The 13926-nt window shown below is 44.0% G+C and overlaps 1 protein-coding gene across 2 annotated transcripts in view; it reads right to left on the bottom strand.

Moving 5' to 3' along the window:
* Window positions 1-13926, bottom strand: part of LOC134218487 (glutamate receptor 1) — a 552551-nt gene that overhangs the window by 28831 nt on the left and 509794 nt on the right. For both annotated transcript variants that reach the window (XM_062697549.1, XM_062697550.1), the window contains exons 5-6: window positions 8280-8666; window positions 6847-7189 (exon numbers count right to left, since the gene is read on the bottom strand). In XM_062697549.1, coding sequence (XP_062553533.1) covers window positions 6847-7189; window positions 8280-8666 — 730 coding nt within the window. The remainder of the gene's footprint in view (window positions 1-6846; window positions 7190-8279; window positions 8667-13926) is intronic.

Here is a 13926-nt window from a genome sequence, read left to right as displayed (position 1 = left end):
AGGTATCTTAGAGAAGGTGCCCAAAAAGGGTGACCTGACTGTATGCGATAACTGGCGAGGCATTATGTTGCTGTGTACCGTTCTCAAAGTTCTGTGCAAAATTATTCTAGCCCGGATTCAGGAGAAGATCGATGCGACTCTCCGGCGGCAGCAAGCCGGATTCCGTGCCGGAAGATCCTGTGTGGACCATATTGTCACGCTCCGCATAATTCTGGAGCAGGTCAACGAATTCCAAGAGTCCCTTTACTTGGTATTCATTGACTACGAAAAAGCTTTCGACCGTCTCAATCACGCGAATATTTGGGGCGCCCTGAGACGCAAGGGAGTTCCTGAGAAAATCATCGGCCTCATCGCGTACGAGGCCTTCTCGCGTAGAGTGCTGCACAATGGGGTCTTGTCCGACCCTATCCGGGTCGTAGCTGGTGTGAGGCAAGGATATATTATATCACCGTTACTGTTCCTCATCGTAATCGACGAGATTCTGATAGATGCGATTGACCGTGAACCAAACCGCGGGCTGTTATGGCAGCCTATAACCATGGAGCACCTAAATGACTTCGAATTGGCTGATGATGTTGCACTCCTCGCGCAACGGCGCTCTGATATGCAGAGTAAGCTCAACGACCTTGCCGAGCGCTCCTCTTCGGCAGGTTTAGTCATCAACGTCAACAAAACCAAATCGTTGGATGTAAACACGGTGACTCCTTCCAGTTTCACAGTAGCCGGGCAACCAATATATTGGTAGCCAAATGGCGTCAGACGGCGGTACCAAGATCGACATAGGCGCACGGATAAAGAAAGCAAGGGCTGCCTTTGCGAGTTTAAGAAATATCTGGAAAAACAGGCAGATAAGAGAACGCACCAAAATACGAATTTTCAACTCTAACGTGAAATCTGTGCTGCTATACGCTAGCGAAACATGGTGTGTATCAGTGGAGAACACTCAACGGCTGCAGGTGTTCATTAACAGATGCCTGCGGTATATAATTCGGGCCTGGTGGCCTCACAACTCCATCGTCGTTGTCACCAGAGGCCGATAGCAACAGAAATTCGGGATCGGAAGTGGGGCTGGGTCGGCCACACTCTACGTAGGGGCGGAAACGAAATCTGTAAACAAGCATTAGACTGAAACCCAGCGGGACATCACAGCAGAGGCAGACCCGGAGGCTCATGGCGGCGAAGCCTCAATAAAGAAATAAAAGAAGTCGACCAAAATCTAACCTGGCAACAGGTTAAAGCGATAGCCGGGCAACGCAAAGGATGGAGATCTTTCAAGTCGGCCCTTTGCACCACCGGAGGTGTACAGGACCCATAAGTAAGTAAGTAAGGAGTTGGGTACACTTTTTTCTCGACAGAAAGAATCGGACAGTGCAGAAAGAGTGAAAGAGTGAAAGAGAGCCTGGTCCAAAAAAATATTTTTTTCTTAAATCAATTTATTTAAGTTTTTTTTTTATCTTTGATACATGGATGAAGTGAGTGGAGGCGGAACGCCTTCCAAAGACAATGTCGTTCGCACACGATTTTACCAGGCCACATCACCTAGTCCCTGGTTGTTTACTTTCGGCAGAAAGTGAAAAGTATTGATTTCTTAGGAATCAAACGTGACTTGACGCGTCGTTTTCCGAAAACTGATTTTCATCAGATCAATCGGAACAAACTACGTGTAACCGCACCTACATTCCAGGATGCAAATGCTATCGCAAAAGACCAGAACTATAATGTGGAATATTTGGTTTATGTCCCCTCGGGGGAGGTCGAGATTGAAGGCGTAATTAACGCAGCGAGCCTGACTTGCAAGGATGTACTCGCAGGAAAAGGCCGTTTAAAGAATGCCCTGCAGTCTACCGTGGATATTCTGGACTGCAAGGAATTGCGTTCAGCAGCTCCCAGTGCGCGTTGGTCCTCCACGAGCATCGTCCAGGTCTCGTGTCCGTAGAGAACTACCGGTCTTATAAGCGTTTTGTAGATAGTCAGTTTGGTACGGCGGCGAACTCTATTCGATCGGAGCGTCTTGCGGAGTCCAAAGTACGTACGATTTCCAGCCACTATGCGTCTCCGAATTTCTCTGCTGGTATCGTTATCGGCGGTCACCAGTGAGCCCAAGTACACGAATTCTTCAACCACCTCGATTTCGTCACCACCGATATAAACTCGTGGTGGGTGGCTCACACAGGCTTGACAAAACTCCTCACCCTCGCTAGAGTCAAATAAAATCATCATCAGCAAAATGCTGCCTTCGCATCCTCACAGTTGAGTAGAAGCGTAAAAAAGCAGAGGTACAAAACCGCTGAGTGAGGAAAAGCAAAATAAAAACACATGTGAGTGTGGCGTCAGGCGAAAGAGCATTCATTGAGCCTCCGGAGCGACGCTTTGTATGTGAAAAAATCTTGGAGGCTGTTTTGAGTGTGAGTGTAAATGAGTGACGCACCACAAGAAAAAGATGAACAGATAGACTCGCTCTTGTTTTGCGATGCACAAGCTCGCGTTAAATGATGCACAGTGTTGTGAGTTTTGATGCTTATTTCTGCTCCTCAAAAAAACTCTTGCTCTTGCTCTTGCTCATTTTGTACTCGGCGAGGAGTTTTTGGCAAGCCTGGGCTCACATTGACCTCTCTTGAGCCTTTTCCTATCATGTACTTCGTCTTCGACGTATTGATGACTAGTCCAATCCGTTTAGCTTCGCTTTTCAGTCTGATGTAGGCTTCCTCCATCCTCTCAAAGTTACGTGCCATGATATCAATGTCGTCGGCGAAACCAAATAACTGGACGGACTTCGTGAAAAACGTACCACTCGTGTCAATCCCTGCCCTTCGTATTACTCCCTCCAAAGCGATGTTGAATAGCAGACACGAAAGACCATCACCTTGCCGTAACCCTCTACGGGTTTCGAAGGGACTCGAGAATGCCCCTGAAACTCGAACTACGCACATCACCCGATCCATCGTCGCCTTGATCAACCGTATCAGTTTATCCGGAAATCCGTTATCGTGCATTAGCTGCCATAGCTGGTCCCGATCGATTGTATCATATGCGGCTTTGAAGTCGATAAATAGATGATGTGTGGGGACGTTGTATTCGCGGCATTTGTGGCATGGACCCTCCCCATGGTTTGCAAGAATGCCCGGTGTACAAAAAGCGCACCCAAAAAGTTAAGCGCTCGTTAGTACAGCGCTCTAAGCAGTCGAATGCAGAAATGGTGAAGTCGCAAGACACATCCGCAACTGCCAACGCAACGGCTGCTATTTCAGCTGCCGTTCAAGTAAGTGATTTTTATGATGTCATTTCCATAGACGAATCGGACTCTGACGTAGCCGATATGGATGATTCTGCGGAGGTACACGTACCCGAAAAGAGAAAGAAACTGTCTTCCCCGGGATTGCGCCGTAAGAAAACAAAAATCATCCCTAGAAGCTTGCCTAAATCTGATGGTAATGGGGGATTATTTAAAATTCCGAAGCAACCTGTCTATACTGCTCCTTTTGACCCATGTTACAGTAGGACATTCCCGCCATTGCCTAAAACTGATGTTACAAAAAAACATCAGTTAAGGAATATCTCTGAGCAGAAAACTGCTACTCGCACTTCCAAGAAAAGAATCTCGTCCAAGCGAGGATTGATATCCTTTAAGGACCTTGTGGATCGTATTTTGAACTTATTCAATATTCCGAATTCATTGAGGCCAATCATTGACCTTTTTATTCCAACAGTTGAAAGTTATCTGAAGCAATTGACTGTTTCATGGCCCCTTCTTGCAGGACTTGTATCTTTCGATGGATAATACGGCCATACAAGATACAATCACTGTGCTGCAGTGGAACTGTCACAGTCTGAAACATAAATTGGACGTGTTTAAATTCTTCACTTGTCATAAGGCGAGTTTATACAATCCCATTGAATTCCACACTGAAGACGGCCTTACTGTTGAGGTCGAAATACGTATCTGTCAAGATACAATTAAGTGGTGGAATTCAATGGGATTGTATAAACTCGCCTTATGACAAGTGAAGACATTCCACTAAAAAGCTCAAATAATTTTCTTATCAACGTGTTTAAGTTTTTAATTCGCAACTCAGATTGCGATATATTTGCACTCTGTGAAACATGGCTTTCTTCTGAAGATGAAATCAACTTCCACGATTTTAACATTATTCGCCAAGATCGGAATGATCATTATGGTGGCGTTCTTTTGGGAATCAGAAAATGTCACACTTTCTACAGAATTCCCATTCCGACTGTTAATGGTTTAGAAATCGTCGCTTGCCAAGTAAATGTAAAGAATAAAGACCTTTGCATAGCTTCAGTGTATATTCCCCCAAATGCCTCACTTAATCGTCGGCATCTTTGGAGCGCAGTCTCTCTTTTATCATCCCCAGTTTTAATACTGGGGGATATGAATGCACATGGTATTGCATGGGGCGAAACTAGAGACGATAACAGAGCGCCTATTTTCTATGATTTGTGCGACGTTATCAACTTGAATATTTTGAACACAGGCGAAGTAACTCGAATAGGACCTCAAGGTCAGAAAAGTCGAATAGATCTGTCTTTATGCTCTAATTCACTATCATTAGATTGCACGTGGAAGGTAATCCAAGATCCCCATGGTAGTGACCACATGCCGATAGTCACCACAATCAAAAGCGACTATCAACAATCACTGCCAGTTAATGTTCCTTTCGACCTCACGAAAAACATTGACTGGCAAAAATTTGCATCGGCTGCAAAAATTGGTCTTGAATCAACTGATACTCTTCCTCCACTGGATGAGTATCGATTCCTTGCCGAATTGATATTCATAAAAGCGCATTAGAAGCTCATAATCGACGCGTTCCAAGTACATATGTCATAAGACGACCAGCCACTCCTGGATGGGATGATGAATGTACTAAGTTGTATTCCGAGAAATCTGATGCCTTCAAGGCTTTCCGTAAACACGGAAGGCCTGAGCTTTTCGAAGAGTATTTGAGGCTTGAAAGAAAGCTCAAAAATCTTCTCAAGGCGCAAATTCAACCACCTTCCGAAACCATTATTCCGAAACCAACCACCGTAGACCATTATTTCATCTTCTCGGATAGTCTTGATTCTATCGAGGCTCTCCAGGTCGATGAAACCTGTTAAGCACGCATCTTACTTTCTTACAACTATAAGAGAGCAGGTGCGTGATTTGGTCGAAAGATCATTCAAGCTTACCATTGTATGGGTCCCATCCCATTGCCTAATCTATGGCAATGAGAAGGCGGACTCGCTAGCAAAGGTAGGCGCAAAGGAAAGTGAAGTTTATGATAGACAAATCTCGAATAACGAGTTTTTCCCATTAGTCCGTCAGAGTACTCTTCAAAATTGGCAAATGATTGGTCACACAATGAACAATGAACTATTCACTAAACATACATCTCTACAGAATAAACCTGATCGATAGCAATCTATGTAGATGCGGAGCCAGTTACGATGACATCGATCGCGCAGTTTGGTATTGCTCGGAAAATGACGCCTCCAGAGAGCATTTATTCGATACCCTTGTGGCCCGAGGAAAACAACCCTTCAGGGAGATAAGAGGTGTTTTGGGAGATCGCGATGTGATATATATGCAGACCATCTATGCCTTCCTTTGCTTGGCTGATATCAAAGTTTAATGCCTATATTCTTCTCTTCCTCGGTTTTTTTTTTGATTCTGTTTCTCTGTACCATGTACCACGATGCTCTGGCCATCCGGAAGATGCTTCCTGACGAACCAAAATCGAGCACGACGCCACGCAAAACCGTTTTCAACGTTCAACGTCAAACGCCCGGATGAGAAGCTGAAATAACCTAAGCCCAAATCCCTACCCCTTCCGTCCTGTTTTAAGTAATTTTTAACCCTGATTCACCACGAGTATTATGGTCTATGTCCCCTCCCAACTAACTGATAAGATGATATACCATGTAAAAATATTATACTTGAGAATTGCGGCTCCGCAAAGTGTCACACACGACTGAGCCTACCAAATAAATGAACTGGTTAAAAAAAAGATTTACGAAAGATTTGTTGAATACAATTATAATATAAGAACGTTAAAAATACTGACTTACTTTTGATGATTGAATCACATCACTATATAAATGACATGCTATGAGCAAACGGTCAGCATTTGGTATTAAATGACAGGAAATTACTGTAAGCTGTTTGTTTTATATGCTCGAGTTGAGATGCGTCACAATTAATGAAGAGCTTTTAAAGATCTCATTAAAGGGTGCAATAGGGCGTGAATTTTAAAGGATCGTACACCTATAACGTGAGAAATTTTTCAGGATTTTTCTACCTCATCTGCCCCCATAAGTGCTTACGTAACATGTGTACGGCCCCTTAAAGACCGTCACCGTTGCACCACTTTGCTAGTTGAAAATGAAGTCTGCGACGTGTGTTTCCAACCGTAAACCTAGGATTGAATAAATAATCCCGTCTATCACGTAGAGACGGAAGTATTACTATTGACTGCTGCACCGTCATAAACCACCTCTCGTCATTTTCGTTCCTCGACGAAAAACGCTGAAACGTTTCGCAAAAGCATCCCATCATTAAATAGATTTTTCTGTAATGAAAATTAAATTCTCTGGACCATAAAATTCCCCATCTCTCGCCCACTATTGCTGTTGAGTGAAACCAAGATGACCGGACCGTCAGCAGCAGCACCGGCAGCCTCCCTTGAAAAGTATAAATAACAATAAACACTAAGGGCTCATATATCACTGGGGGCTTTTGCTTTGGCACACCCGACGCTGTCGGAGCAGCCGACTGCAAACGTGAATCTAGACTCTAGAGGGACCCATACCGACGAGGCAGGGAGGGGAGGGTGGTTAGATACGTACAGTTGATGCCAAGTTTTTTCGCCACTAAATCAGCCAGATCCTTGCAGTAGCCCTCGAAGCGATCGTTGCCCTCCAGCGTCTCGCCCGGTTCCGGCTGCCGCAGCATAACGTACGGTTCCTCGATGATGGTCGTTACGATGTAGGTCTTGTTCCGCTCGTAGTTCATGTCCGTTTTCAGCCGGGTGTATTTGGCCACCACCGGCATCAGGCCGTTCTCGTCGGACCACTCGGCCACCTTCACCATCGCGCTGTTCACCGTCATCTCGACCACGTGCAGTGTGTAGTTCTGCCGTTTGCCATCTTCATTAAATCTTATGTCTCCCGTAAGGCCGGAAATTTCCACCTGCAAAGAGTCGAAGCGAGTAGAAAATCAGATAAAGTGGAAAACTGGCGCTGGGAGTCGGGAGGGATGGCAGAGATAAAAGTTATGTTTCGCAGCACCTGTGTGGTGTAAATAACATGTCTCGGCAGCGATAGAGCTGCAGTAGTGGCATCGGGCACTGAAACGCCACTCCATTTCATACATATCGAGGGTGCACTAGACTAGCTGTCATAAATCTGCTAATGCTTCGAGGTGTGATTCGTGGGGGTGTTCACAAAATGTATTTTGGAGATATTAATCTATATTGGATACGGCAAAGAAAACCGGCACAGAGTAAATTGGAATCCGGCGGTGTCAGTTATTTGGATGACACGGAGTAAAGATTCAACAGATACCGTGGCGAGCATATTTCAGAGCCCCATCGGCTGTTTTATTTAACACCAAACAAGTGAAATCATTAGAAATTCACATTAAAATTGTTTATGACAATTATTGTAGATATGTGTATTTTTCACATTATGTTGTGAATGAACTAAAATAATTCACTCGTCAACGCATTTACTCACAAACATAAAAAAAGTCCTTCATAGAACCAAATCGACACTCGTTTTTTTTTTAATTATTAACGGCAGACTTTATTTCAAAATAAACGAGTTTGTGAATCTGTTGAAAAGAGTCTGTTGAAATTCTCATCAATTGTAAAATGCATTTTGAATTGGATTTGAAATATTTGCAGGAAATTTGAATGAATTTAGATATGTTTGACTAAATTCATTATTTTTTAAAATCATGCACTATCATGAAAATAGGAATTTGCTGATTTGCATTGAAATTTTACTTTGGTAAAATAAACTAAAAGATTAGTTTCGAAACATATTATGCTTTCATATGAAAACTATCAATCTCGGCTGAATATTTTGATTGGACACCTTGAAACAAAACACCATTCGAAGTACCAATCAGAAGGTTTTGATAAAAATGATGACATTATTATTTAATACTTAAACGGAAATAAACTTGTGTAGAAGAAAAATTACCTGAACGTCAGCTATAATAGCTTAAAACCATGTCAAACATCCCCTCCGCACCGCAAGAAACCGAATCAACTTACCTTTCGCAGATAACGGGAAATTTTATCGCCATGTTCCCACGGTTGCACACCCCGACCGGACGCGTTGCAATCAATCGGCCGGGTCCCGTTCGGTGGCACGTTGAACTGGCCTCTGCTGGTGCGCATGGTGTACGCCCGGAACTGGTCCGGCTTTTTGCGAACGATTTTCGAGAAGGCTTCCACCAGCACGTAAACCGCATCGTACATCAGGGCAGCTTGGGCGGAAATGAGTTCCTTGCCGGCGCCTTGCGACGTCTGCGGATCCAGCCGCTTCCAGCCGTCCAGGAATTCCTTCACGTACTTTCGGCTGGTGTCCACAATCCGGAAGCCGGTAATATTGATGGCACCGTATTCGATCACTTCGCTCTCCCAGCGGTCGTCCATCACCTGGAAAAAAAATTGCAGAAAAATACAGAACTGAAGTAAGTAACTCGAAACGTGAACGTGGCGTTTATCGGAAACCGGGTTCCACCAGCGGAACAACGACGACCGGTTCTCCGGTCGAGAGATTGCGCTCCGCTACATGATGTGATATAAATCACGTTTCCATAAATACCAAGTGTGTACCTAACAACCTTTAGCTTGAGGGAGATGGGGAAAGCGACATTTCCGACAAAGACACACAAAATAAGTAAGTCGTCTTCTCCTGGTGCGGTGTCAGCAAGGACTTCGAAGTAAGGAAAAAGTACGAATCTTTCCTCCAGGGAATGTGTACCGAAGTACAGAGAAAGAAAAATAATCTGACGACTCGGCGACGATTTGTTCCGCTTGAGGACTTTTATTTATGTTTAATCATAGTTATTGATTAGAAGTCTTCCGTTCCTTCTCTCCGGCAGGAATCTCGATATTGGTACGGTCGGTCGCAGCCTTACCACAGTTGGCTGGATCTCAGCAGCGACCGGGCGGTTTCGGAGCCGGAAGCAGGGATGGCGTAGCAAATTGTAACATAACCACTAGCAGACATCAAGCAGCGGGGGATTTATGATATGGTGGCAGAAATTCGATGCCAGAATCAAACCGCTATTATTGCGAGCAGCCAGCAGCGGTGGCAGCGAACGAAGGGAGACACATTTTTGCGCGCAATGTTGTCGAGATGTAGGTGGTAAGGTAATAATGGAATGACGACGTCGAGTAGGTACCTAACTGTTATCGATGTTGTACGACATGACTATCGGATTTTTATTGTCGTATGGTTCATAGGAATTTAGTTTTTCACATTTGTTGCAAAGTGTATTTATGTTATCGATCGGTAATTCAACGTTTAGGATACGAGTTTTCTATAAAAGAAGAAATATAATTTTGGAACAGCTGGATGTATCTTGGTCTACCTTGTAACGTTTTACGTTTTTACCGTTTTAAATTTACGTAAATTTCCGTAGCTTCAGACGTTTTATCTTTTTAAGCAAAATCAAGTGTAACCCAAGCAGCACAACTCAGACAAATATGGCTGCAACAACTTGATTGTGACTAAATCTGGTCGCATATGAGTTGCAATAACCTATGTGAAACATGTGTGCTGCTAAGGAAATAAGTTTTTGAAAATAGTTTTACGTGTCGTCTATTCTAGTTGAATTTAATATTTGTAGTTTTTGACGTTTTTTTTTCTTTTTAAGTAAAAGAATGTTCAAATTCAAATTAAATTCGATACGTGTCAACGAGAAAGCAATTCGTCGACATGGTTTGTGTCTCGACTAAATGTTGTGATGTTTGAGTACTATGACGACAGCCATATTCAATATGGCAAAGATACTTTGTTAATGTTCTATGTAGTAAAGTTAGCTCGAATTTAGCGCGAACTCTATGCCATTTGAAATTTAAATTGGCGCAATTGCTAAATAATGGGTTAATTGTTGTAGAAGGTTTCTTGTTCAAGAACAAACTCAAACTCGGTCATTTCGCTTCCATAACGGCTGGTAGTTAGAAGTTTGCGAGTTTAAGAGTTTTATTTAGAGAACTTGAGTAAAGTTTAGTTCGTCGAGGTAATTAAAGTGATTTTGTACGTGATTAGTTTTAGTAATTAGTTTTTTTCGTTCGTTCTGTAGATTTTATTCTGTTGTCGGTGTAGCCGACTCTCGCAAATTTCAATTTTAAATAGTGTAGTGTACCAAAAAAGGTAAATTTTTGTCGAACTACTCGTTGTCTGTTTAAATGTTAATTTATGTTTCGCGTTGGACTTCCAGCGCGTGGCGCTTTTTTTGGTACGGGCTGGAATTTCGGAGTCGACCCGGAGTCGATGAAAAGGGTTTACGGCATTTCCGCCGTTTTATCGTTTGGAGGAGTTTTTTGTGGAGTCCGTGCGCTAGACAAGGCCCGCCCTTCGGGGTAGCGAAACGGAGTGTGGTGAAGTTTCGTCAAAAAGAGAAGCGAAAAGTGAACCGTCGATCGCCAATCAAAACGTGGTCCAAAACGTTCCGAACCCTACGGACCGTTCGGAGAGCTCGGCGCGTGAAATACGTCGCCAATTGCGTACCACAGTGCCGGATTGGAACCGAAGGCGAGGGTTCATTTCATCACGGGCGGTCATAGCCGTAAAAGCGAAGCCGTGCGGAGGTACGTTGGCCCTTGTCCGGAGAGGAAAACCAACCCGGGAAGCGCGACATCCGTCGACGCAGCTCTCACGAGAAAATCGGAGGCCTTCCGTCCAGCCGCCACCCACTTCGCAATTTTAGTTCGGCCATATTTGCATGGGCTCATCAGCTGCGCACCATCCTGCAGCTAGGCGATTCTTCTGTCGCCGCCATCGTCAAGGACAGCTTCGTTGCCATCGCCACGAACAGGTTCGACGCCATCGTTCCGAACCGGTTCGCCGCCATCGTGCCGTCGAAACCCAGCAAGTCGACGAAGAAGAAAACCTGCGCAGGACAAGTGTGTAGACATGGCCATGATCTAGATAAACATTTCCATATCCGTACCAATTCCAAATGTGTTCAACCCGAAACAAATAAACCCCATGAATTGTAAGTAAGAAGATCGAGTAGTTTTTTAGTTGGAGTAATCGCTGAGAGATCACTCCGTTCGCTTTTCCGTTCCGTTCCGTTGACTACGTTGATCACTCGCTTTGCATAATTTCTGCCGGGATTTATTGGCGGGTTGGAAGACTTTGAGGGTAGCATAACTTGGGAGGTGGCCAAATTGGAGAAGCACTTGGTGCAAAGCAATATTTTAAGTTTCAGCCAGCGACCGTTCGAGTGACCCCTGAGGAGAGAAGTCGAGTATTAGTCGGGCAAAAGAACTCGACCGGTGGTCTTCCGGATCCCGGAAGTGGTGCTTAACCACCGGTTAATCATAAACCTCGAGCTGAAGCTACGAACGGTTACAACCTTCCCATACTTTGTATATTTTAGTTTTCAATCCAAACATTCAGGTGTATCAGGTATCAGAACGTCGGCTCCAGGGGCACGTTCACCTCAATTCGGGAGATTTGTGCCATCGCCTTCACAGCCTTTCTCATCACGCACCTGACGGAAAAGGAAGTGAACAAAAAGGAAAGGAATATGGATGGGAGAAAAATGGGAAGTTGAGGAAAGGTACCCTTGAAGAGGGCATACAACGTATACAACACGTACAAAAGCTCATAGCTCCTTACCACAACGGGTTATGAACAACAGAATGCTTTGAAGGTTCAGGTTTCTGTAGTCAATTTCACTTAGTAAGTGTTTACCAAACATTTGGAAACGCAGTTGCGCATAAACTGGGCAGTTACATATCAGATGATAAGAAGTTCCATAATCGGATTCACAACCATCACAGACAAAGGATTCAACACGTTGAATATTTGCCATGTGATAGTTGAGTCGGCAGTGACCTGTCAAGGCCTTGACTAAGACACTGCAATTCTGTTTAGACAGATTAGCTAAATAGTTAGCTACTACCGGAGATGGCTCTCGGATATACAATTTTGTTTGTCGACATGAATCCAAACTACTCCAATACCGTTTGTGCTGAGTGGAAGCCCAAGAGCTAATCAAACGCTTCACCCAACACTTAGATATTGGAATAGCTGGCTCAGGACCAAAAAAGTCTTGTGATGCTCCAGTGCGAGCTAACTCATCAGCCAATTCGTTTCCAGCTATGGACGAATGGCCAGGTACCCATATAAGGTGCAATGTATTAACTGAATTCAGTTCCTCTATTTGAGTTCGACATGCGATTACTAACTTCGACCTTGAGTTGGCCGAAGCAAGGGCTTTGATAGCTGCTTGACTATCTGAACAGAAGTATATTACTTTGCCCATTATGTGTTTCTGAAGTGCAGATTGCACTCCACACATAATGGCAAATATTTCCGCTTGAAAGACAGTGCAGTGTCTACCCAGTGAGTGTGACTGTTCCAATCTTAGCTCACGCGAGTAGACACCTGCACCTGCTCTACCTTCGAAGAGGGAGCCGTCAGTATAACAAACAATGCTGTCCGACATACTTCTCTCCCAATAGCCAGATGTCCACTCATCCCGCGAGGGAATTGTGTCGAAAATGTCCTATAAGGAAAACTACTAGCGAGTGTGAGATCACTTGGAGCAAGGACTGTTCTGTCCCAATCAACCATGAGTTGTAACAACGAAGTGTGTGTAGAACTGCGGTTTACAGGATTCTCTTCCAAGAAACCGAGAACCCATAATCGGTAAGTACAAGAAAGTGCTTCTTGTTTGAGATGTATGTGTAGTGGGACAACGTCGAGAAGAATCTCGAGAGCAGCCGTAGGAGTCGAAGAGAACGCACCAGTCATTGCCATTAGGCACATCCTTTGAAGATGGCCTAATTTAGACTGAATTGTCCTCACTTCACCCTTTTGCCAGCACACAAGACATCCATAAGCCAAAATTGGTCGTACAACTGTTGTGTAAATCCATTTGATATATTTAGATTTAAGACCCCAAGTTTTTCCAAAAGTTCGTCGGCATTGGCCGAAAGCCATACACGCCTTTTTGACTCTGAACTCAATGTTAGGAGTCCAGGAGAGCTTGGAATCAAGAATTAGTCCCACATACTTTACTTGATCCGTTACATTGATTTCAGAGTCAAAAAGATGTAATGGGCGAATACCGTTACGGTTACGTTTTTCCGTGAAAAGAACAATAGATGTTTTATTCGGATTAACCGAAAGGCCATATTGGCGACACCAACTTTCGACTGCCTGAAGAGCGTTTTGCATCAGGTCGAATAAAGTAGTAATACACAAACCGACTATCAATATTAGATAGTCGTCAGCAAATCCATAGGTAGGAAAACCGCCATTATTGAGTAATCTCAATAGCGTATCTGCAACGAGGTTCCACAAAAGTGGAGATAATACTCCCCTTGGGGCAGCCACAGACACTTAATTTCCTAATCGCTGCTTGACGTAATGTCGAGTAGAGATGTCGGTTTTTAAGCATCTGGTGAATCCATTTGGTAATTATATTAGGTAGCCCATGACATCGTGCGGCTTCCAATATTGCATCGAAAGACACGTTGTCAAAAGCACCCTCAATATCTAAGAACGCACCCAAGCATGATTGCTTTTGAGCAAATGCTTTTTCGATGTCGTAGACAACCTTGTGTAGAAGAGTCACGGTGGACTTTCCAGATTGGTAAGCATGTTGATTAATATGAAGAGGCATGTTTGCCAAACAGTCATCACGAATGTGATGATCGATAATACGTTCTA

Source organism: Armigeres subalbatus, chromosome 2 (genome assembly GCF_024139115.2).
Source record: "Armigeres subalbatus isolate Guangzhou_Male chromosome 2, GZ_Asu_2, whole genome shotgun sequence".
Classification (NCBI taxonomy): Eukaryota; Metazoa; Arthropoda; class Insecta; order Diptera; family Culicidae; genus Armigeres; species Armigeres subalbatus.
Note: the sequence above shows the minus strand (reverse complement) of the source record. Positions and strands in the feature narration are given on the sequence as shown.